At 45.3% G+C, this 20,782-nt stretch overlaps 1 protein-coding gene across 3 annotated transcripts in view; it reads left to right on the top strand.

Moving 5' to 3' along the window:
• The window catches only part of ADAMTS9 (ADAM metallopeptidase with thrombospondin type 1 motif 9), a 176,543-nt gene extending 156,040 nt beyond the window's left edge, over positions 1-20,503 (top strand). For all 3 annotated transcript variants that reach the window (XM_037040884.1, XM_037040885.1, XM_037040883.1), the window contains 7 exons: positions 200-294; positions 409-503; positions 595-728; positions 2,650-2,741; positions 7,223-7,327; positions 16,362-16,456; positions 19,031-20,503. In XM_037040884.1, coding sequence (XP_036896779.1) covers positions 200-294; positions 409-503; positions 595-728; positions 2,650-2,741; positions 7,223-7,327; positions 16,362-16,451 — 611 coding nt within the window. In that variant the 3' untranslated portion in view covers positions 16,452-16,456; positions 19,031-20,503. The remainder of the gene's footprint in view (positions 1-199; positions 295-408; positions 504-594; positions 729-2,649; positions 2,742-7,222; positions 7,328-16,361; positions 16,457-19,030) is intronic.
• Positions 20,504-20,782: the final 279 nt, after the last annotated feature.

Here is a 20,782-nt window from a genome sequence, read left to right as displayed (position 1 = left end):
TTTCTCTCTCTCCCTCTCTCCCCCCCCCTCCTCTTTCTCTCTCTAAAAATACATAAACAAAATCTTAAAGAAAAAAAGGAAAGGAAAGAAATTGCCCCCTTTGCTGAAGAGCTTTAGTGTAAACAGTTAATTCGCTTCATAAGGAGGCACAGTCCACTGTGGAGGATCACACATCATTTTTGCATCACCCATTTTCTAGGCGAGTTACCCCAGAACTGCAAGGAGGTAAAAAGACTGAATGGTGCCACTGAAGATGGTGAATATTTTCTGACCATCAAAGGAAAGCCCCTGAAGGTAAACATCAAACGTCAGGCCTTATTCCTCAAATGTTTTCAGAGTGAGTGGCCCTGGCTCTCGTCTTCCCCTTTCTGAGCCACCCCCGTGGGTTCTTTCTGGTCTGCCTTTCAGATATTCTGTGCGGGGATGCAGTCTGACCACCCCAAGGAGTACCTGACACTGATCCGTGGTGACGCTGAGAACTTCTCCGAGGTTTATGGGTACAGGTAGGAAAGCTCAGGCTCCGAGGAGCCAGGCCCCCGGAGACCCCTGGAAACACCTTCCCATCCTCATCAGAACGCTCTCTTTGTGATGCAGGTTGCACAACCCCACCGAATGCCCGTACAATGGGAGCCGGCGTGATGACTGCCAGTGTCGGAAGGACTACACAGCAGCTGGGTTTTCTAGCTTCCAGAAAATCAGAATAGACCTGCTCACCATGCAGATAATAAGTAGGTTCAGTGGGACATCGCATGTTAATGTGTTCATTTGTCTCTCCATTCAGTCAGCTAGGGCAAGGGGAGCCCAGGATGCAAAGAGGGAGTAGACTTACTGTCCTAAGGCACCTGAGGTCAGGCTTACTCCTTTTTGTTCCCTGCTGTACCTCAGCCTGGAAGGTGCTGGCACAGGTGCTCTCTCAGACGTGCAGTGAATAAATGAATGGAGGAGATGTGAGCAGATTGAAGGGCCCCATTGCAGTGGTGGAGTCAGAGCAGCATCCTCAAAATATGACATCAAAATTGAGTCCTCAAGGCCTAGTAGGACTTAGCCAGACAGAGGCACCTGTGTGGGCACAGCAGAGAAAGAGCAGGCACAAAGCCCGGAACAGACACAGGCACATGGCCCACCCACTCCCCACCCACTCCCATGGCCCCCCCACTCCCCACCCAATCTCATGTGGATAGGCCCAAAACTAATTTTATTTGATTGTTGATTGACATAGAAAAAATGGAGCACAGAATTGCCATATTTTTCAGAATATAACACGCACTTTTCCTCCAAAATTTGGGAGGAAAATGGGGGGGAGGCTGTTTTATAGTCCGAATGTAGCTTACCTGGCTAGTAAATGTAGTTTACATTTACATTGATGAAATATGATGTTATTTAGGTCATTAAATATTTCACCACATTTTTTCGCTTCAAAAATTGTTTTCCTATTTTCCTCCTTTAAAACCTAGGTGGGTCTTATGGTCCGGTGTATCTTATAATCCCCAAAATACGGTGCCTGTTTTTGAACTGGTCTGTGAGTGGACTGATTTCATACTCCGGCCAGCCCTGCAGTTTTGTTAGGGGCATTCATCCCAGGACTGGTTAAAGACGGCTCAGATAGCCAAATACATTCCCCTGAACAGGGGAAAAACAGAAATAATGGATAATTAATTTTCCTCGCTAACACTGCACCCATAATACTGCACTGCTTTCCTCTTGAGGTGCATTAAACTCGATTTGTGCCAAGATGGTGTTCATTGCTTTTAGCTGGACTGATCAGGGCTAATGCAAAAGGGTCTGCAGCTCCTCACTTAGAAACACCCCACCACCCCCATGTCCCTGCTGCCCCCCAGCTTCTTCCAGGGCCCCTTTCCTACAGGACGGGGGACTCAGGTCTTCCTCCCACCAAAACATGGCTAACTGCAGAAGATTCCAGAAAGACAAGGCAGAAAAGTTAAAAGTGCCTCTGGCTCCAGTTCCACCAGCAACAGCTTTTGCAGGGTTCTCCGTCTGCCTCCTGGTCCCCCTTCCCCATTTGCAGAGCTGGTCAGGAGCTACAAGATGGTTAAAAACATAAGCATTGTTTTTATTGGCTTAAAAAAAAAACTAGAAGTCAACCCCAAACTTGAGAAACTGCCATTAATACTTTCAAGATGTGGGTTCTAATTGCTCCACATTTTGGCAATAATAGTGCTTGGGCCACGGGAGGACAGAGGCAGCCGCGGGGAATAACTCCGAAGTTGCTGGAACGCTTTTCTGACTTACTTCCCAGGTCCCGAAGTCCCAGAGTCCATCCCACGTGCAGGAGGCTCACCGTCTTCCCATTAGTCTACATTTAAGCAAGGCAGTTCACATATTTATTTATATAGGAATGAATTCCAAAGCCATCCTGAACCCCCTTTTTGGCTTCCTTGCGGTAAGGAGACAGAACATAAAACCCAGGGAGAGGCTCTCAGAACCACAATATAATGAGGAAAAAGCCAGAGCACATCTGGATTTATTTGCTCACTAATCATACTTTGTTGTTTTTTCCCCTCTCCTCCTCCTCTTACTATTTCTCTTGCTATTCTTCGTCCCTGCGCTCTCCTTGTTCATATCCTGTCTCTTCCATACGTCCCCACTGTCACGTCTCTCCTCCCTTTAACCCGTCTCCAAACCCCACAGCCACCGACTTACAGTTCGCAAGGACGAGCGAAGGGCATCCTGTGCCTTTTGCCACCGCTGGAGACTGCTACAGCGCCAGCAAGTGCCCACAGGTAAGCCGGGAGCCTGCCCCCAGGCGCCCTGGGCGGCCTCTGCTCCTATAAATGCTCTCAGCACAGCTGCTGTGGAAGACGGCCTGGCTCCTCCAATGCTCTCAGCTCTTTAATCCAGTCTAATTCTACTCCTAGGAGTGTTTCCTAAGGAAATGATTACAGCTACCTGCCAAACCTCTCCTTTTAGCACAATGCACCTATTACAATGGTGAAAATTTAGAAACAAATCAGATGATGGATACTGGATGGCTTGGTTAAGCAAATGATGGTAGCTAATAAAATGAGCATTATGAAGTCAGGGACATGCTGGTAAATGTTCAATGACTGACTCTCCAAGAAAAAGGAAAAAACAACCCTGCTTTGCAGCATTTGCCGATTTCCAGGGTGTAAGTACCTCCCCCCAACCCCGACCTGCTTTACTGATTTCAAGCCATCAACATATGTCACTAAATGGAGAACTGAGGAGAGATACAATCAGCTCTCAACAGCCGGTACAAATGGACTCCAGCACCCCACCGTCAGCGACTGCTACGTGATACAGAAACGCTGTCGCCCTGACTTCAGATGTGTGTAAAACGTGCCGTGTTCAGACCGAGAACACTGCTGCTTCCACTGTGTTTGTGCCTCAGCAGCACTGCTGACGGCGGTCTTCCTGCCCACGCTGCAGTCCCACAACTCTCGCCTCCTTGGAGGTGTGACGGGTTTTAACTTGCCTTCTGCAACATGCTGTAACCCTCAGCCTGGGCTAACTCGGCAAGACAGCCACCAGTCTTTGCAAGAATCTTCTGCAGTGAGAAGTCAGGAGGAACAATGAGTTAGGTGATTCTGGACAGGAGAACTTGCCCCCCCCCTTTTTTTTTTTTGGTTTGCATAAGTTCTTCACAAGGCTGTTGTTACTTTACACTCTGTGTCTGGAATTTCTCACTCTGCCTGGGCACCTTGGAAAGGCTGGAGATTGGGTGATGCCTTCTGAATCCCAGGGTAGATTTACACCCAATCACAGGGACCATCCAAAGACAAACACATCTGAATTTTCTTTTACGAAGTATTTTCTCAGCCCCAAGATTTAGAAAGCATTGCTAAATGAAAAGGAAGCTCTCAGGGGAGCAAGAAAATAAACAAAAGACATAATGGTAATAAGGGCCTTTTCTACATTACCCAGGAATTGAAAACTTTTGAAGTATAGTTTCTTTAGCTGACAACTTGCAAAAACTCCACAGGTAAGGGCTTCATCCTAACAGCTAACAGACTGGTCCTGTCCAGCCTTTTTCAAGTCTCAGGGTTCTCTCCTTTCTGCATGCGCATCCTTTAGGAAGCTTAAGCAAATAGAGTTAATTTGCATTCATTTGCTTTAATAATTCATAAACAAATGAACAGATTGATTTGCTAAATCCTGACACTGAAGCAATTGCTAAGTGAAAAACCCCAAAGCCAGTGAGAAGCTAATTTGTATTTTTTTCCAGCCCATTCTTCAAACCACAGTGGGTACTTAAAGAATTCTTCTCCTTAAACATTTACTGAACACTAACTATATAAATGAAAGGCGTGAGTTTTTCAAATCAGTTTTCTAGGCAAGGCCTGGAAAGCAGGATTGTGTGGGCTGCTTGGGAGCAGATGGTCTACCTTGACCTAGTGAGCGCACAGACTCCAGAGCAGACGATGCTCTCTGTTTGACAGTCTGCTTCTTTCTCCTCGCCCATTGCTGTCATTTGGGGGGTTTATTTATTAATAAGGGTAGATCCTCCAAAAGTCCTCATCTGAAAATATAACCAGATTATCTTTTTAAAAAATCCTCATCAGCCCTGACCAGTGTGGCTCAGTTGGTCATCATTCTGCAAAGTGAAAGGTCCCTGGTTCAATTCCCCATCAGGGTATGTGCCTGGGTTGTGGGCTCGGTCCCCAGTTGGAGCGAATGCAAGAGGCAACCAACCAGTGTTTCTCTTTCACATTTATGTTTCTTTCTCTCCCTTTCTCCCTCCCGTCCTCTCTCTCTAAAATATTTTAAAAATAAACGAAGGGGAAAAATCCTGATCCTAGTGGATATGACATTATTATTCCTCTTTTTTGAGGCTGGTATTGGTAGCACTGGTTGTGTTCACTAGGCTGTAGGTAGGCCCTGTGCTCGTCAGTTCTGAGTCAGCGCAGTCTGTGATTCCTGCAGTATCCCTTGACAGTGCTCCCTGCTCACAGGTGGGATACTGAGGTGTGGAGAATTTGGGTCACTTGTCCAAACCCGTGCCTCTGGTGCTCAGTAGAGGCTGGATTTGATCTCAGGTGTCTGAGTACACGTGGCAGGCATACCTGTCTGGCTAATCCTGTTTCCAGGCAAGATTTCTGAAGGGCTTACTTCTGTCTGAGCAGAGGACAAACTCTCCGTCTAAGGCACACCTTTACAAGCTTTTCTGGGTCATCAGTGCATGCCTGACTCCTTTACGTTTTCTCTTTTAAATAAGCAGCAGAAAGTAGTAGGTAAAACTACTGCCCTTTAGACTCTGAAGATACGGCCCTGGGGGCAATGATGTCCCAGACTAGAGCTGGACAGGACACGAGACCTTTATTCCTCTGGCAGCACTCAACTTCCAGAGCGCCAGTTATCAGCTAGGGCACTCACTGACCGTGCACATCCTAGAAGCAGAAAAGGAGGAAAGAGAGCAAGGAGGAAGGCATGTTCCATTCAGGTGTATCACCTGCTCTGCTCAAGAGAGGGCAGATCTGTGTATGGAGTGTACTCAGACACTGGACACCCAGGTCAGGGGATAGAGGGGCATTCTCAGGCCAGAAGCTAGTTCTGGAGACTGGACCCTCCAAGCACTTTGACGTCTAAGCAGATCCAGTCGACCTGGAGTGCAGGTAGGACAGGCGGTGTGTGCCTAGGAAGCAGGCTGGGGAGGGAGAAATGAGAGGGGTCCTTGGCAACAGTGTGGCCTGGTCATCACACGGGTGTGGACAGGTCCCTCAGGGCAGGGGTGACGGAGAAATAAGAATTTGGCCTGGTGGAACAATCTGGCACATAGAAGCCTGAGGAGGCCGGGCAGGGAGGGCTCTGCACCTCAGTACCCTTACAATCAGGGACACCTGGGTGTTGAGACTGCTCAAATTAACCACCCCCAACACTGCAGAGTGCTGTCACAGAATAATTTCCAGAACTCATTTTAAAATATCACTTCTCTCCGCATAATGAGTTAGGTGCATTATACCTTCTATCTAACCCCCTGTTATTGACAGGATAGATCTGAGAAAGTTAATTTGTATGTCAGGACCCACAAAACGGAGGCTGCCCGCTGTGGCCTGGTGGATGTCACAAATCTACACCTAATTCAGCCTGAACTTACCGCAAACCCCGTCAGGGAGAGCTAACACGCCAATCACAGCCCTCCAAGTCCAGTTTAGCTCGCTTACCAGACCCTACAAAATAGGGCTGTCCCCACCCTCTATTTTACAGATGGACAAGCTGAGGTTCTCATGGGTGAAAAAATGTGCCCAGCGGCTCACTGCCAGCGTAAAGAGCTTCACACAGCCCTGAGAATTTACACTGGATTGTAAATCCAGCAGCTGATTGGCTGTTGAGTCTCCAGCTCCCGGTGCCTCCTTGCTTTATTAAATAAAGACTTTTGACAAAATGCTGAGGTGTAGGGAAGGTTCAGAGAGGAAGCATTCACCCTGAGCATGTTTGTGCTGAACATTTTTAACTTCAAAACTGTTCATGTGGAGAAAGAAACCTTAAGAAGACACTATCTCAGGTGCTTTTGTGGAGTCATTTTTGAAAGAGAGAGGGAGAGAACAGAGACAGATGGGAAAAGCAAGAGAAAATCTCTGCTGCACCGCCTCCTTAGAAATAAATATGGAAACTGCAGAGGTCACGTTTGCAAAGGAACCCTGGAGATTCTTGGAAGCTGTGGGTCCCCTGTGCCCAGAGGGGGCGGCCTGGTCCCAAGGACCTGGATCAGGCCACGCGCGCCCTCTGCTGGAAGTCCTGGAGACTGCGCCTCTCCTTTGAAGTCCCGCCCTGCTGTGCTTAGTAAGGCGGAGTGTCCAGAGCTGAAGCCCAGGAAGCTTTGGCGGCGAGATCTTGTTAGAAAAATTACACTGTGGCATTTTGTTCCTGAAGGAATCTGATAATTATGAGCAACATCAGGATTGCTGTGTTAGGCTGAGAGTGAAGACTTTGAAGTCAGGAAAATCTGAGTTGGATTCGCACCGCATCCTGAAGAAGTTAATCACCTCTGCTGGGCCTCAGTTTCCCCATTTGTAAAGAAAACTTCTTTCGTAGAGCTCTTGTGAAGATGGATGACATGATATTTGTAAAGTGCCTGGCCCAGACTTACACCCCCCCCCAAAAAAAAACCCTCAATAACTAGTAGCTATCGTTATTACTTACTACCTGTTTCCTTTCAAAGTTACATTTTAACAACTTGGGCGTCACGTGAAGGCCTTTGGGCATCACATGGACTGAGAATCTCTTGCGTTGTCTCTGTTTCCAGGGTCGTTTTAGCATCAACCTTTATGGAACAGGCCTTTCGTTAACCGAATCTGCCAGGTGGATATCACAAGGGAACTATGCCGTCTCCGACATTAAGAAGTCACTGGTAAGGGCGCTTACTAGCTGGGGGATGAGTTTCCTTTTCTCTCTTCAGTCTCCCCTCTCTTCCTCTTCCTGTCCTCTGTGGTGGTGTGAATGTGCTGCCCCACTTCCTCAAACCATTTTTCAAAATGTTAGAAAATTTAGGAAATAAATCAAAGGCAAAGGGTATATAGGTGAAAGCAAGGGAGAGAGCCTTGCTTGTCTCCCAGTGAACTCTCCCTGGAGATGGGAGCCTGTGAACCATTCAGGTCGTGAGAAGGATGCTAGCCAGGGAGCTGGAAGCGGCAAGCAGCCACTAAGAGAGTGTGGTTGGATTCCTTGCAATTAGTCAAAGTAAGATTCCCTTTTAGGAACCTAGGGAAAAGGGTATTTGAGAAAAATTGACATGCAGAGGGGGCTGAAAGGAAAGGATAGCTTAGGTGAACTTTCTGAAGAGTCAGAGAAACAGCTTCTACAATAATGTTTCTCATGCTCTTAAATCTTGCTCCTCAAGGCATAGTCCACGTAGAGCAGTGACTCTAAACCTTTTTCCTCTTGTGGCACACATAAACTAATTATTAAAATTCTGTGGCACACCCAAAAATATGTATTTTGCTGATCTGACAAAAATACGTAAGGTGTAATTTTGATCCATTCACACCCGACAGCTGTTGTGTTGGCTGTTGTCATTTTGTCATTTAACAATCGGAGGGAAAAGAGGTCAGTGCCCCAGACTAAATAGTCAGATATTGCATGTTTTAAAAATTCTTGCAGCACACTGGGTGAAAAATCACTGATGCAGAGCATCGGGATCGCCTGGCGAAGTTGTTGAAATGCAGTTTCTGGGGCCCCAGAGCCTCTGGGTCAGCTTCTGCAGCCGGACAAAGTTGCCAGGTGATCCATGACCATGGTACAGCTGAAGCCCTGACCTTAGCCTGGATGTACATTAGAACCACCAGGCAGAGTTGAAAATGCAAGTGCCCTGGCCCCGCCAGAGTCACTGAATGGGAATCTCTGAAGCAGGGGCAGAATCTGGAGTTCCCCAGGGGGTTCTAATGTGCAGCAAGGGCAGAAAACCACACTGCCCTTCACAGCATCCCCCAGAAGTCCTGAGAATGCGTGGCAGGACCCTGGCCTGTGGACAAGGGGGAAACTTGCCGGAGGACAGCCGGTGGCCCCGGTCCTGCCTAGCTGTGACCCCTGCCTCAGGGTCCCCTCAGAAATGTGAGGACGGGAGGAAAGTAGGGTGTTATTCCACAGTAGGGCTGCCAGACAGAATACATCGTGCCCAGTTAAATTTGAATTTTAAATAAACAAGGAGCAGTTTTTACTGTGCCTTAAACATCACATGAGGCTTATTCTAAAAAGTATTTGTTGTTTATCTGAAACACAACTCTGTTGGGCATCCAGTATTTTTATTTGCTAAACCCTTTCAGAATCAGGCTATAAAGAAATAGCTCGATCTGCTTCCCCCGGGACAGGAAGAAAGACCCCATTGTAACTTCCCAGGAAAATCCGAGTTTCCTGGTGCCTCCTTTTAACCTGCCAGGGTTATATTTGTGTTTATGAAAAAATAAAAACTAACTCCCTCTTGTCTCTAAGCCAGTCGACTACCTCTAATGTAATTGATTGCTCATAAATTAATCATTACGTACTTTTCCTTGCACTGAGGAATAAAAACAGCTGAGAGCACACACAGGCCTTAGAATGTGCCCTGAAATTGTAATGCTCTCTCCTATCCCTCCAGGGTAGGACCCTGCCGTCCAGCGTCCATGTATTATTGTGCTTCAGCTACCCACAGGAACAAAAAATAATTAACTACTCCAAACATGGTCAGACATGAAGCATGATTATGTAGGAAGCCATCTATGTAAACTGTGTAACATAAGTTTCAACTCCATTTGGCAGCCAGAGTCAATATTGCAATTTTACTCGGGAAACTAAAAATAATTATAGCCTGGAGCACCACTTTATGGAAACAGTGATTACTACCAGGCCAAAATCAGCGGCTGTTCCCCAACCCTGGAGCAAAAAATAATTATGGCGGGAGCGCCACCTTGTGGAAACAATGATTACTACCTGGCCAAGATCACAGAGCCTTGGGCCAAGTTCCCCATGTGCTGAAGGGAATTGGTTCCACAACTGCCTGTCAGCATTTTCTTTTTAAACCTCGGTGTTCGGTGACAGCTCAGACAACCTGAGCTCACAATTAATCTCCTGGGAGTGCGGAGCATTCCTCATGCCTCCTCTGGACTGAGCAGTCTCTAGGTAAGAGCAGGCTCTAGGAATGCAGTTCTCTGGGCCCGACATGCTGTCCAGTCGACAGAGGCCCCTGCCCTGGGGACGCTCCGTGAAAATGCCCCCCTCACCCTTAGCCAGAGGCACTCAGAAGGAAATTGCTATTTTATTTCCTTCTTGAAGAGTTTCAGTAAGCACTGGGATATTACAGGTTGGAGTACAGTATACAGGAGGGAAATCTGTGTGACTATTCAAACCAGTGTTCCCCTAAATCGGTGGTTCTCAAACCCGAACCTGCATCAGCAGCCCCTCCAGGACGGACTGAACCACAGCCCGCAGCAGGTCAGCCCCAAAGGGACGTTTCCAGCAAGTGCCTGGGCGATGTGATGCCCTGGCTGGAGACCAGGTAGTGAGAACCACCGACATAAGTTAAACTGCTGAAAGCTACAGAGGGGAAAAAAAAAACACAAAGAAAACCTCAATTTTCCAAACCCACTTGGCAATAAAATGTTTTTTCCAAGTAAAACTAGAGGAAAATTGTAGTCATTCAGGGTAAAACTGAATCTCCAGAACCACTTGGAGGGCAAGGATAATGTCTCACCATCAGGAGCAAAACTGGTAAAAATAAGGCTCAATGTCAGGGTCACTGTTGCCTCCCATGTCTGTAATACTAAGAATTCTCCTATTCTTAACTAACAAATATAAGTTCATAACCCAAATAGCTACTATTTATTGGGCAAGGTATATACATCAAATCCCATTTCTCCAGCCTTCTCATCAAGTCTTATGCAGGTAACTTGAGAAGGTGGATAGAGGGTAAGTAAGTGCGTGATGTTTTGGGTGGTAGAATTCGTGCACCCCTCCCTGCCACCGCCAGCACAGCCCAGCCCTTGGTGGCTACAGAGCCTGACCTCTGAGCCGACTGCAAAGTCGGATCTCCTGAGCATGCACTTCCTAGCTCTGCAGTGTTGGTAAAGTTACTTACCTTCTTGGGGGCCTCGATTTCTTTATCTGTAAAATAGAAATCTTGGTAACCCTTATCCCATGGTGTTCGTAATAATGAGTTAGGAATGCAAAGCTGTTTGCATGTCACAGGGCAGTCAGCATGCCCACTATTAACAGTAGCTGTTAAAGTTACAGTATTTTCATAGCCCTGAGGCTTACCATAGGTTTAAGAAGTTGGTGGAGGTGACAAAGGAAGCAGGCTTGCTTGAAATAAAAAGCAGAAGGTCAGGTCTGAGCCAAGGCTGAACTTGGACCTGGCTAGAATGCACAGCACCATGTGGATTCTGTCCATGTGAGCTCCCACCCCATGCAGACGTGAGGCATGTAGGACATCCCCTTGGCCCAGGGATGCACTTCCAGGCAAAAGCTCTGGCTGCACCTGTGTGGCTCAGGGGGTGCTGTGTTTTTCTTCTGCTTGTGTGTAAGAGACAGACAGAAAGGGGAGCATGGTTCAGACGTGAGATTGGGGAGAAGATGTTGAAATTCTGAGCTCCTCTGCAGTAACATTCGGTGCACACTCAACACATGGTGGGTGGGCTCAGGGTGCGAACCAGCCCTCCGCCCATCCAGAAGTGCCCTGCAGCTCCGCACCCATTCCCAGGAGGGCTCTGTCTGGGAGTCTCTTCTGGGACAGCCTTCAGAGCCACGCAGAAGGAAGTGGGGTTCACGGCTGGATGGGAGAGGTGCCCCAGGTCTCTGTGCTTCTTTGTGCACCCGGGGGATTGTGGAGCCAGAGGCCTGTGTTTCTAAGACCTGGCTGCCTAGGCCCAGGGCCTCTCTGACGTTTCCTGTGCTGGGGAGAAGCTGTACATCGGGACTTGCTCTGAAACTCAGACGAGTGAAACCGCACTGCCCTAGGGGAGGAGATGGGCTGCTGCCTATCTTTCAGCTCGTTCACGGCCAGCAGACTGACAGGAACAGGAGGGGGGATGTGTGTGGTACGGAACCAGGTCCCCATCCACCACGGACTGCCCCTAACCCACAACTCACTGTGAAGAGTCAACCACCCACCGAGTGTAAACATCATCCTACACACCAGTAAAGGCATATCTTCTATATGTACTATTTATCCTGTGCATTCCGATAGAAATGAGACAATGTTTATACATACATTCGTATGTAGGCAACTGTCTGCAGTTGTATTAGAAACGGTATATCAGACACATACCATGTTTTATGGGCAGTCTTCACCACCACCACACTCCAGAGGAACATAAATAAGCACACTTCAACCCGAGAGGTACTGACTTTCCTAAGTCACATGGAACCTTCCCTTTTGTACTGACTGAGAAAACAGAGAAATTAGGAAAACATGTGAAGTATAAACTATCCTTAATGGAACAGAGAGTCATTCATCTTAATTATATGTAAGAGCTCAAACCAGCTGGCTAACAAAATAATCGTTGAAAGGTTAGTAAGCTTTATTTTTAGAAAGCTTCATTTGTTTTAATGAAGAAATAGAAATGATTTACAACTATTCTTCTACGGAGGGTGAGAGGGTGCTTCTAAAGTACTGGAAAAAAGACTTAGGCCTCTGAAATAGACACTGTTTCCATGAGAATCATGTTTATGTTATGCATTTTTCAGGGTTCTTTGGTTCTATAATAAAAATAAGTTTTGAGTCAGCTTTTCTCTCAATCAGATTAACAGTCTCAGCTAATGACATAACGTGAAAATTACAAAGTCATTACCGGCTATTTTATAATTACCCAGACTTCTCCTCATCTCCATAAAAATAGGCCATGATGGGCATCCATATGTAAAATGTACCTTTATGACAAACACAGCCAGTGTTTGCTGAGCATGAATACTAGGCTAAGCACTTTACATGCATTCGTTGATTTATACCTAACCTGTCCGGGGAGACTGATGTTATCCCCACTGACAGGTGCCACAGGAAACTGAGGCTTAAAGGTCATTTAAAGGCGTACCACCAGCCATCTGACTGTTACCTCACTGCAGGGCAGGAGAGAGTATAGGTGAAACATAAGCTCTGATGCAACGGAAGTCATTCATAACGTATTGGCATCCTTAAGACCACCAGCCCACTACTTCAGCCTGGGGAGAAGCTTGGCCTGGGGTCAGAGCTGGCTGGTGGGGTGAGACCACCTGCAGCACTCACAGGGGCCCTTACCTCCGGGACCAGGAGGGCGATAGAGCCCTCCGACAAACCCAATGCATGCAAATCAAAGAGAGAGAGAAACTACTTTGTTCTCTTTATTTGTTAAAGTGACAGTTTTTAAAATAAGATAATCTCTTATTTGCAAGAGACTTTCCTAGATTATCGAAAAGAACCAGATCTTCATGCCTTTTGACCCAGTTCTGTGCATGTAGCCCAGAGACATCCCGAAGTGCAGGCGCAGGTCCCGCCCACCACAGTGTGGTCTCCCGAGTGGACTAGGGGAATGTCTGAGATGCCAGACACTGTTCAGGGCGGGCGGAGGGGTGGGGTGGGGGCCCTAGCAGGGTGGGGTAAGTTTACACAACGCGATGTGATGCCACAATTAAAAAAGAAGCTCTCATCTCGTGGTACAGAGTTAGGAGAACTAATTAGCAGAGCAATCTGAATCGCAGATCAAAAAGAAGAGTGTACTTCAGCTTGAGGTTCAGCCTCTTTCATTCATTCATCTAAATACACTAAACGTGTATTTCGTATTACTCTGACCCATACAGGATAGGCAAATGTGTGTTTACAGTTGCAAGTATATGAAACACAGAATTTATTCTTCTATTATTATTTATTAATTTTTTATTATCTTCCAATATGAAAAACCATAAGCCTGCTTTTGCCCCAGCCTGTATATTGTTCTGGAGACTCTTAGATTTTAACAAGACATTGCCTTGCCATCGTGGGGCTTCCGCTCTAGCGGGAAGACAGATAGAAAGAAAGAATCACCCAGCTTTACAGGATGCTGTGCGGCAGGTAACTGGGTCAGGAAGGTATCTCAGAGGACGTGGCCTCTGGCTTGGGTTTTGAAGAATCTACCAGTCAGAAGGCAGGATGGTCCAGTGCGTGCAGAGAGAGAGAGGGAGAGAATTCCAGGTACGGGAATGCCGTGAGCACAGGCCCTGTGTGCTGAGGGGCATGTCAGAGAAACAACCCGAAGACATTCAGAGATGAGTGGGGCAGAGGGAGGATCCACAAAATACTTTAAATCAAGGGGTGGAAAATTTTTTCTGTGAAGGACCAGAGAGTAAATATTTTAGACTTTGCCGGCCAACAGGCAAAAATCAGTGATATTATATATGTATTTGTATCACAAGAGTTAAATGTGCACAAAATTTTTATTGGTTGAATTTAAAATAATAATAATTGAGTATATTTTTAATATAGATCTACCAATGAGAACAATAGAATATTGAGAAGATAACATTTGGCTTAATTAGTGTTCTCTATTATCAAAGTTGATTATAAGTGTTTACCTATAAATGCTGATTTGAAGTGTGATTTTTATCTTTATATAAATATTTTTAACACAAATAAGCATTGCCAACAATTATAGAATTTTAATTGATCATATTTATGCTTAGCAAGCACAGAATTCTATAAGATGTTTCTGTTGACATTTGTTAACACGTTAACGTTATGGATCAATCAGTTGCAATTGAAGATGAGATAAAGCTCCTCAATTACCTCATTAAACTGAATTTTTAAATATTTTATTTCTTTTCTTTATTTTGAGAGAGCGGGAAAGGGAAGGAGAAAGAGAGGGAGAGAAACATCAATGTGTGGTTGCCCCTCACATGGCCCCCACTGGGGATCGGCCTGCAACCCAGGCATGTGCCCTGACTGGGAATCGAACCAGCGATCCTTTGGTTCGAAGCCCACACTCAATCCACTGAGCCACACCAGCAAGGGCTCATTAAATTGATTTCTGAAGTTTGAAAATCTTCATTGCACTTACACCAAAGTACAGAAAAATACTGCTAGAACCACAGTTCATGCTTGGAAAACACCTCCACCACGAATTTGTGTGGGATGGAGATGTAGCTTCTCGTCTTATCTTTAAAACGGCTCACTATTACTTATGATTCAAGAATGTTAGCTGTTATTGAAGTGACTTTATCACAGTATGAGTTTGGCCTGTAAGTGGCAGTTTTGCCTTGTAATTTTAGAGTCAATTCATTAAGAAATGCTATCGAGTCCGCAGCAAGAGCTAATGTCCAAAGCCATTAAGGGTTCAGTCACAGTGATTGAGTGCAGTTCTCATTCAGAAAAATTGTAATCCCAGCACTGAGCTCAAAAACTCACAGTAAAATGTAATCACTGCTAAGTCATCAAACTGCTTATAGTGGGACAAGTCAGGGTGTTCAGCTTCTAGATCTAATGAAAAGTTTACAAAACCAGTGATGGTTAATTAAGTTCATGAGAGCGAAGGAGTTCCCCCGGGGCACTGCTGATTCTGCACCCCTCAGAGACTGGAACATTTTCCACAGAGCACCAGCTGCTGGATGACATGATGAATAAGCTTTGAACGTGTGACATTTCACAAGCTTTGTAGATTTGGCTGACTAACGCTCTTTCTGCTCCCAGAGGTTTCCCCCCACCATCATTGTCAACCCATCTTACAGATTCCACTTAGTTGTTCTGCACTTGTGTTTTCTCAACCTCTTTGAAATTTTCTCACCTGAATTTGTTCCACATGGACTCTTCATAGAGGCGTATTCTTTGGTCGCATCCTGTTTGGCACCAGCTGGTCCAATGAACAACTGAAAAGTATCAGTAACGTGCCAGTTCGTGAAGAGCCAAAGAAAATTACTCACAATTATGTGCCTCCTTTTTAAATTGATTCATTAATGTTGCTGCCAATGCCAGTGTTAACGTTTTGAGTAGCTGTCCTCGCCAAAAGGATGGCAGTCTTAAATGGGTTTGTTTTCTCTGGACACATCTCTTCAGCTGCTGCAATGAAACAAGGCTTCATTAACTCACCGTGGTAACTGTTTCTTGTTGCTGGGCTAACAGATGAGCCACCTGGAAACTTACTCATTTCATCTTTTACTTTTACTCATTTTTATTTTTGTGAAGAAGTTATCCTATGCTGAGATACTCCTTTTTAAATTTTCTGGGCTTCTGACCATAACTTTCCTGTGAGTTGGGAATACGGTGGCCAAGCCTGCATGGCAATGTCGGTGTAGGGTCTATTCTTCTAGCACAGCTGTGATGTCACTGCGTGATAACTGCAATGCTTTGCGCTCTCGATTTATAACATAGGCACACATCACTGTACCTTAAAAGTCTAACATTCAGAGTCCACTTTTCTCTTCTTGTTTGGCATGATGCTATACACTGGTAATAAAGAAAAGTTAAGCAAAATGCTATGATACAGCAATCCATATGGCACTTAAAACAGGGTCACCTTGAAAGAGCGCCACTGTGACATTCTACGTGCCGTGTAGTGTGTGAAGCAAGAGAGCCGCCGCAGGCACTCGGGCCTGCCGTCATGGCGTGCTAGCAGCCGTAGACATTAGGCAAATGCATGAACATGGCTATGTCCCAATCTAACGCAATGGACGGTGACACTTGAATTTCACAAAATCGTCACATGTCAGGAAGTATTATTTTTGCTTTGCTTCCTCTCAACCATTTAAAAATGTGAACATTATTCTTGACATGTGGGCCGTGCAAAAGTGGGTGGCTGGCTGGATTGAGCCCAGTGGTCACCAACCCTGCTTTGCACCGCAGTGAGCGTACTGGGCTTTGCTTTCATTCCAAAGGCCTGCCTCTGCTGTGCTCAAAACTGATTTTCTGAAAAGCCAGTGCAAATCCTGGAAACACTAGCCAAACAGGAAGTCTAAGATCATGCATCTCCTTGCAGGATGGTACCCGAGTTGTAGGGACATGTGGTGGTTACTGTGGAAAATGTACTCCATCCTCGGGTACGGGCCTGGAGGTTCGAGTTTTATAGTTAAGGTAAGTTCATTTTTCTTTCATTCTTTCTTTCTCTCCTTCCTTCCTTCCTTCCTTTCTTCCTTCCTTCCTCTTTAAGATTTTTTAAAATTTATTTATTCTTAGAGAGAGGGGAAGGGGGAAGGTAGGGAGGGAGAGAAACATCAGTGTAAGAGAGAAACTGATCAGTTGCCTCTCACACACACCCAGACCAAACCCTCAGCCCAGGCATGTGCCCTGACCAGGAATTCAACTGGTGACCTTTTGCTTTGCAAGATGGTGCCCAACCCACTGAGCCACACCAGTCAGGGCCTCTTTTCTGTCTCTCTCTCACCACTTCTTCCCTCTCTCCCTTTCTCTCTGTCCTTCCTTCCTCCCTCCCTCCCTCCCTCCCTCCCTCCCTCCCTCCCTTCCTTCCTTCCTTCTCTCTCGTTCTGTCCTTCTTTCTCTCTACATTTCTAACTTTCTATCTCATTCTTTCTGTGGCCTAATGATTAACAAACGTGATCAGGTCTGTTGCCCCCAGACAGGTGACTATGAAGCATCTCGGCGTTATTCCACCTTTTTCTCTCCTGCTCATCTGCTCTCCACCCTTGAGGTCCCCAGGCTTCCTGCATCAGATTTCTCCGCAGCGCTTATTAAAAATGCTGCTTACTGGGATCCATCTCCAGAGGTCCTGTTTCATTGNCCCCACTTCTTCCCTCTCTCCCTTTCTCTCTGTCCTTCCTTCCTCCCTCCCTCCCTCCCTCCCTTCCTTCCTTCCTTCTCTCTCGTTCTGTCCTTCTTTCTCTCTACATTTCTAACTTTCTATCTCATTCTTTCTGTGGCCTAATGATTAACAAACGTGATCAGGTCTGTTGCCCCCAGACAGGTGACTATGAAGCATCTGGATGTTATTCCACCTTTTTTCTCTCCTGCTCATCTGCTCTCCACCCTTGAGGTCCCCAGGCTTCCTGCATCAGATTTCTCCGCAGCACTTATTAAAAATCCTGTTTCATTGGGTCTCCTGTAGATTCAGGAATCTGTATTTGTAGTGCAAGGAATTCTGATGCAGATGACTCAGATCAACCTTTGTGAAATACTGCCTAGGAACATAGTAATAATAATATGAAGAGTGTTCACTGCACCCTGTGTGTCAGGCACCATGCTAAACACTTTCTTTGTGCCTGAACACTAGGCCTTATTTCATTGAATCCTCACAAGAAAGCCACAATAATGGGGCTGTGATCCTCGTGTTACAGATGGAAGCTGGGCCCCACAGCAGTTAAGTAGCCTGCCTGTGGGCACAGTGAGGTCCTTTGACAGAACCCAGGCGTGTTCTGTACGAAAGCCACAGCTCTCATTACTACACTGTTGCACACACTTTCAATGCACAATGGGAACTTGTTAAAAATGCAGAGTCTTAGGAGTCACCCTAGACCTATGAAAACAGAATTTGCATTTTAACAAGTCCCCCGGAGAGTCATACATGTTAAAATTTGACGATTCCTGGTCTAACTACATTATGCCAGCAAGTGCTTCCTCTGCTGGTCAGAGGACAGAATCAGTCGCTCTGTTTCTCATCCCAGTGCCTTCAGCTGCAAGAGATGAACTCAGCCTACCCGTACGACCACCCACTACAGCTGTCCTCGGGTTTCCAGCAGCCCATTACCCTATAAAACTTTCGAGATCCTGACACAGGAATTCCTAGTTGACATTTGTAAATCAGTATTTCAGTGTTTAATTAAACATCTTATTCAAAGTGATGGTCTTAAGTTAGGATTATTTTCATTGAGAGAGGCAAAAGAAAAAAGGAAACTTATTGTCTTAAATAACTAAGCTATCCAAGTGGTGGTCTAACCTCAGGCATGGCTGAGTTCAGAGGCTCAGACAAATTCATCAGACCCTTTCTCCATCAGTCAGCAATGCTCATCTCTGAAGTGGCTTCATTCTCAAGCAGATCATCTCCCCCACACCATGGCCTCTGGCAGCTCTAGGCTTACATCATCCTTACAGCTCTTGGTCCCAAGGAAATGCCCACCCGCAGCATCCATTCTGCACAAGAACTCTGGCTCTGACTGAGTCACTTGGCCACTTCTGACCCAATTATAATGTCTAGGAGGTGGAGATCATGTACGCACCTAGAGCTGAGTAACTGACAGCTCCATTTGAAAGAGACATATTCCCAAAGCACGAGAAGGTGTTTGTTATCAGAAATGGGGAGATGGGACAAAGGCAGGCAAAGCCAGAAAGTACCCACTAGAGATCCCCATTATATGTGTATTTTATATATTTTATATCTAGTAAATAAAGTTGTGTATGTGTTTTACATAATATTTACATGTATGTATAGAAAAAAGGCTAGAAGAAAATATACTGATATTCAAAGAGGGTTATCTTATGTGGGAATTTCAAGCTAGTGATTTTTCCATTCTTTATGCTGTCCTGAAATATTTCATGTTTCATGTTTCTGATAGCAGACGTTCATTAGTTTTAAAATCTAAAGAAAATAATGAATTGTTTTTACATTCTATATGTAAAAATGTATGGATTACCTACTCTTGACATGGCATTTAAGAAAGAAGATTTACCTTTCCTGGTTGGTTTATTTGTTTTCAGGTGCTCTGAAGAGGAAGTCACGATGGGATGGATGAAGGATCGTAATGCAATACCTCCACCTAAATTCGGGCGTGTGTGTGCATGTGTGTGTGGCCATGTATGCTTGTGTGTGTGTACATACAAATGCATATATACACATATGCACACACATATATATCTGTGTATGTGTGTGTATATCTGTGGAATATCCTAATGATGTAAAGTTTAATATTTATGTTTGAATTATTTATTGTGATGTATGTAATATTTTTGTACGTAAAATGATTCTATTATGACTGCCCTTTGCATTATTTTGTCTCTTGCAGTCAGACCACTGCATTTTACGTACTCTACATTATATGTAGTATTATGACAAAAGTGATCCTTCATTATCACGGTACACTATTGTTTACCTTCTATCTGTAAATGTTTTATTGTTAATTTTAATTTGTTTTTTTTAAACAATCTAGTCATCATCATGGTGCTACAGGGGTATTTTTGACATTTCTATGGAAGCATCATTAGCCAAGAAAGAATTTAGTGATGTCACAGGTTATACCAGCTATTCATTACACTAGGTGTCTATTTCAGTTTCATGTGATCTCTGGGAACACAATTTCTGCCTTGGTGCTAATATTTAAGTGATCATCAGTTGCAGAAACGTAAACACATTTAATAAAAGGGAGGAATGAAGTACGTTTTCCAATGGACATAATCATTTGGATAAAGTAAGACCAGCTGTTTACCCTTATTTTGGGACATGCCTTTTTGGGGAAAGTGCTGTACTCTGTTCTTTTTGTTGTTATTGTTATTAATACGCTTTGCTTCCGTTCATGGAGCCTCGGTCCTCCTGTGGGTAAATGGAGGGCTCCACAAGCAACCTCATTACACAGTGACCTTGAGAAAGGGAGGTCCTCTCAACGTTTTGCCAAGATATTCTGAAATGATGTACAAGTTTACCTGTTCCAAGACAGAGGATGCACAGGATGGGGGCAACCTTCAGCCACCCCAGAAGGCCCGGAGAAGTTCAGAACCAGGCTCTTAGTCGTTGCCTCTGGCTTGCCTCTGCCAGTGATGTGACTTGTCTTCAGGCTGTGAGCCTGAGACCCTGCCAGTTTTCATGGCTGCTGCAGGAACTGTCATTTGTGACAAGAAATGAACTCTGGAGTGCAAGATACCTGAGTCTTTCTGATCATCCATCACACCACTGTTCCTTCTTTCCAAAGTGGAAGTGCCAAAGCCCCGGTCTTTCTGCCCTTCCCAACCCGGTCGGAGGGAAGTCATTGCCAATGCTCCCTGGCAGACACTTGCCTGGAGGAATCCTGCCCACGTCTAAACACCAAAGAGATCAGAGAAAACAGGCAGTGTTCTCCAACCCCCAAAACTCCAGAGTGCTCCAGGAGACGTTATACTCAGCGTATGAATATGTGCTATTCTCCACTATTAACACATTGTGAAAATATGCTATGAATAAATACCATGACCACATTCAAACATTTCTGTTGCACATGCTTTCTGGATTCATGATGGAATAAAAATGCCTCTAGTGTTTAAGATTGCCAGATTGAAAAGAAATGCAGATGTTCTTAACCCCATCCATTACAGTTGCTGTTTTAGAGACAGATGAGGGATGGGAACCGTCCCCAAATCTGTCTTTTTATCACTGAAATCAGTTGAAGTGTTTCTTCTGAAAATCAGGGATATAAATCTCTTGTCTGTGTGACAGGGAGCAAATGAGCTAGCAAACCAGATTTAAGTGGGATTTGGGAGCCT

Source organism: Sturnira hondurensis, unplaced genomic scaffold, assembly GCF_014824575.4.
Source record: "Sturnira hondurensis isolate 20B ecotype Veracruz unplaced genomic scaffold, ASM1482457v3 Scaffold0002840, whole genome shotgun sequence".
Taxonomy (NCBI): domain Eukaryota; kingdom Metazoa; phylum Chordata; class Mammalia; order Chiroptera; family Phyllostomidae; genus Sturnira; species Sturnira hondurensis.
The sequence above is the reverse complement of the archived record's forward strand: the minus strand, read 5'-3'. Positions and strand labels throughout refer to the sequence as shown.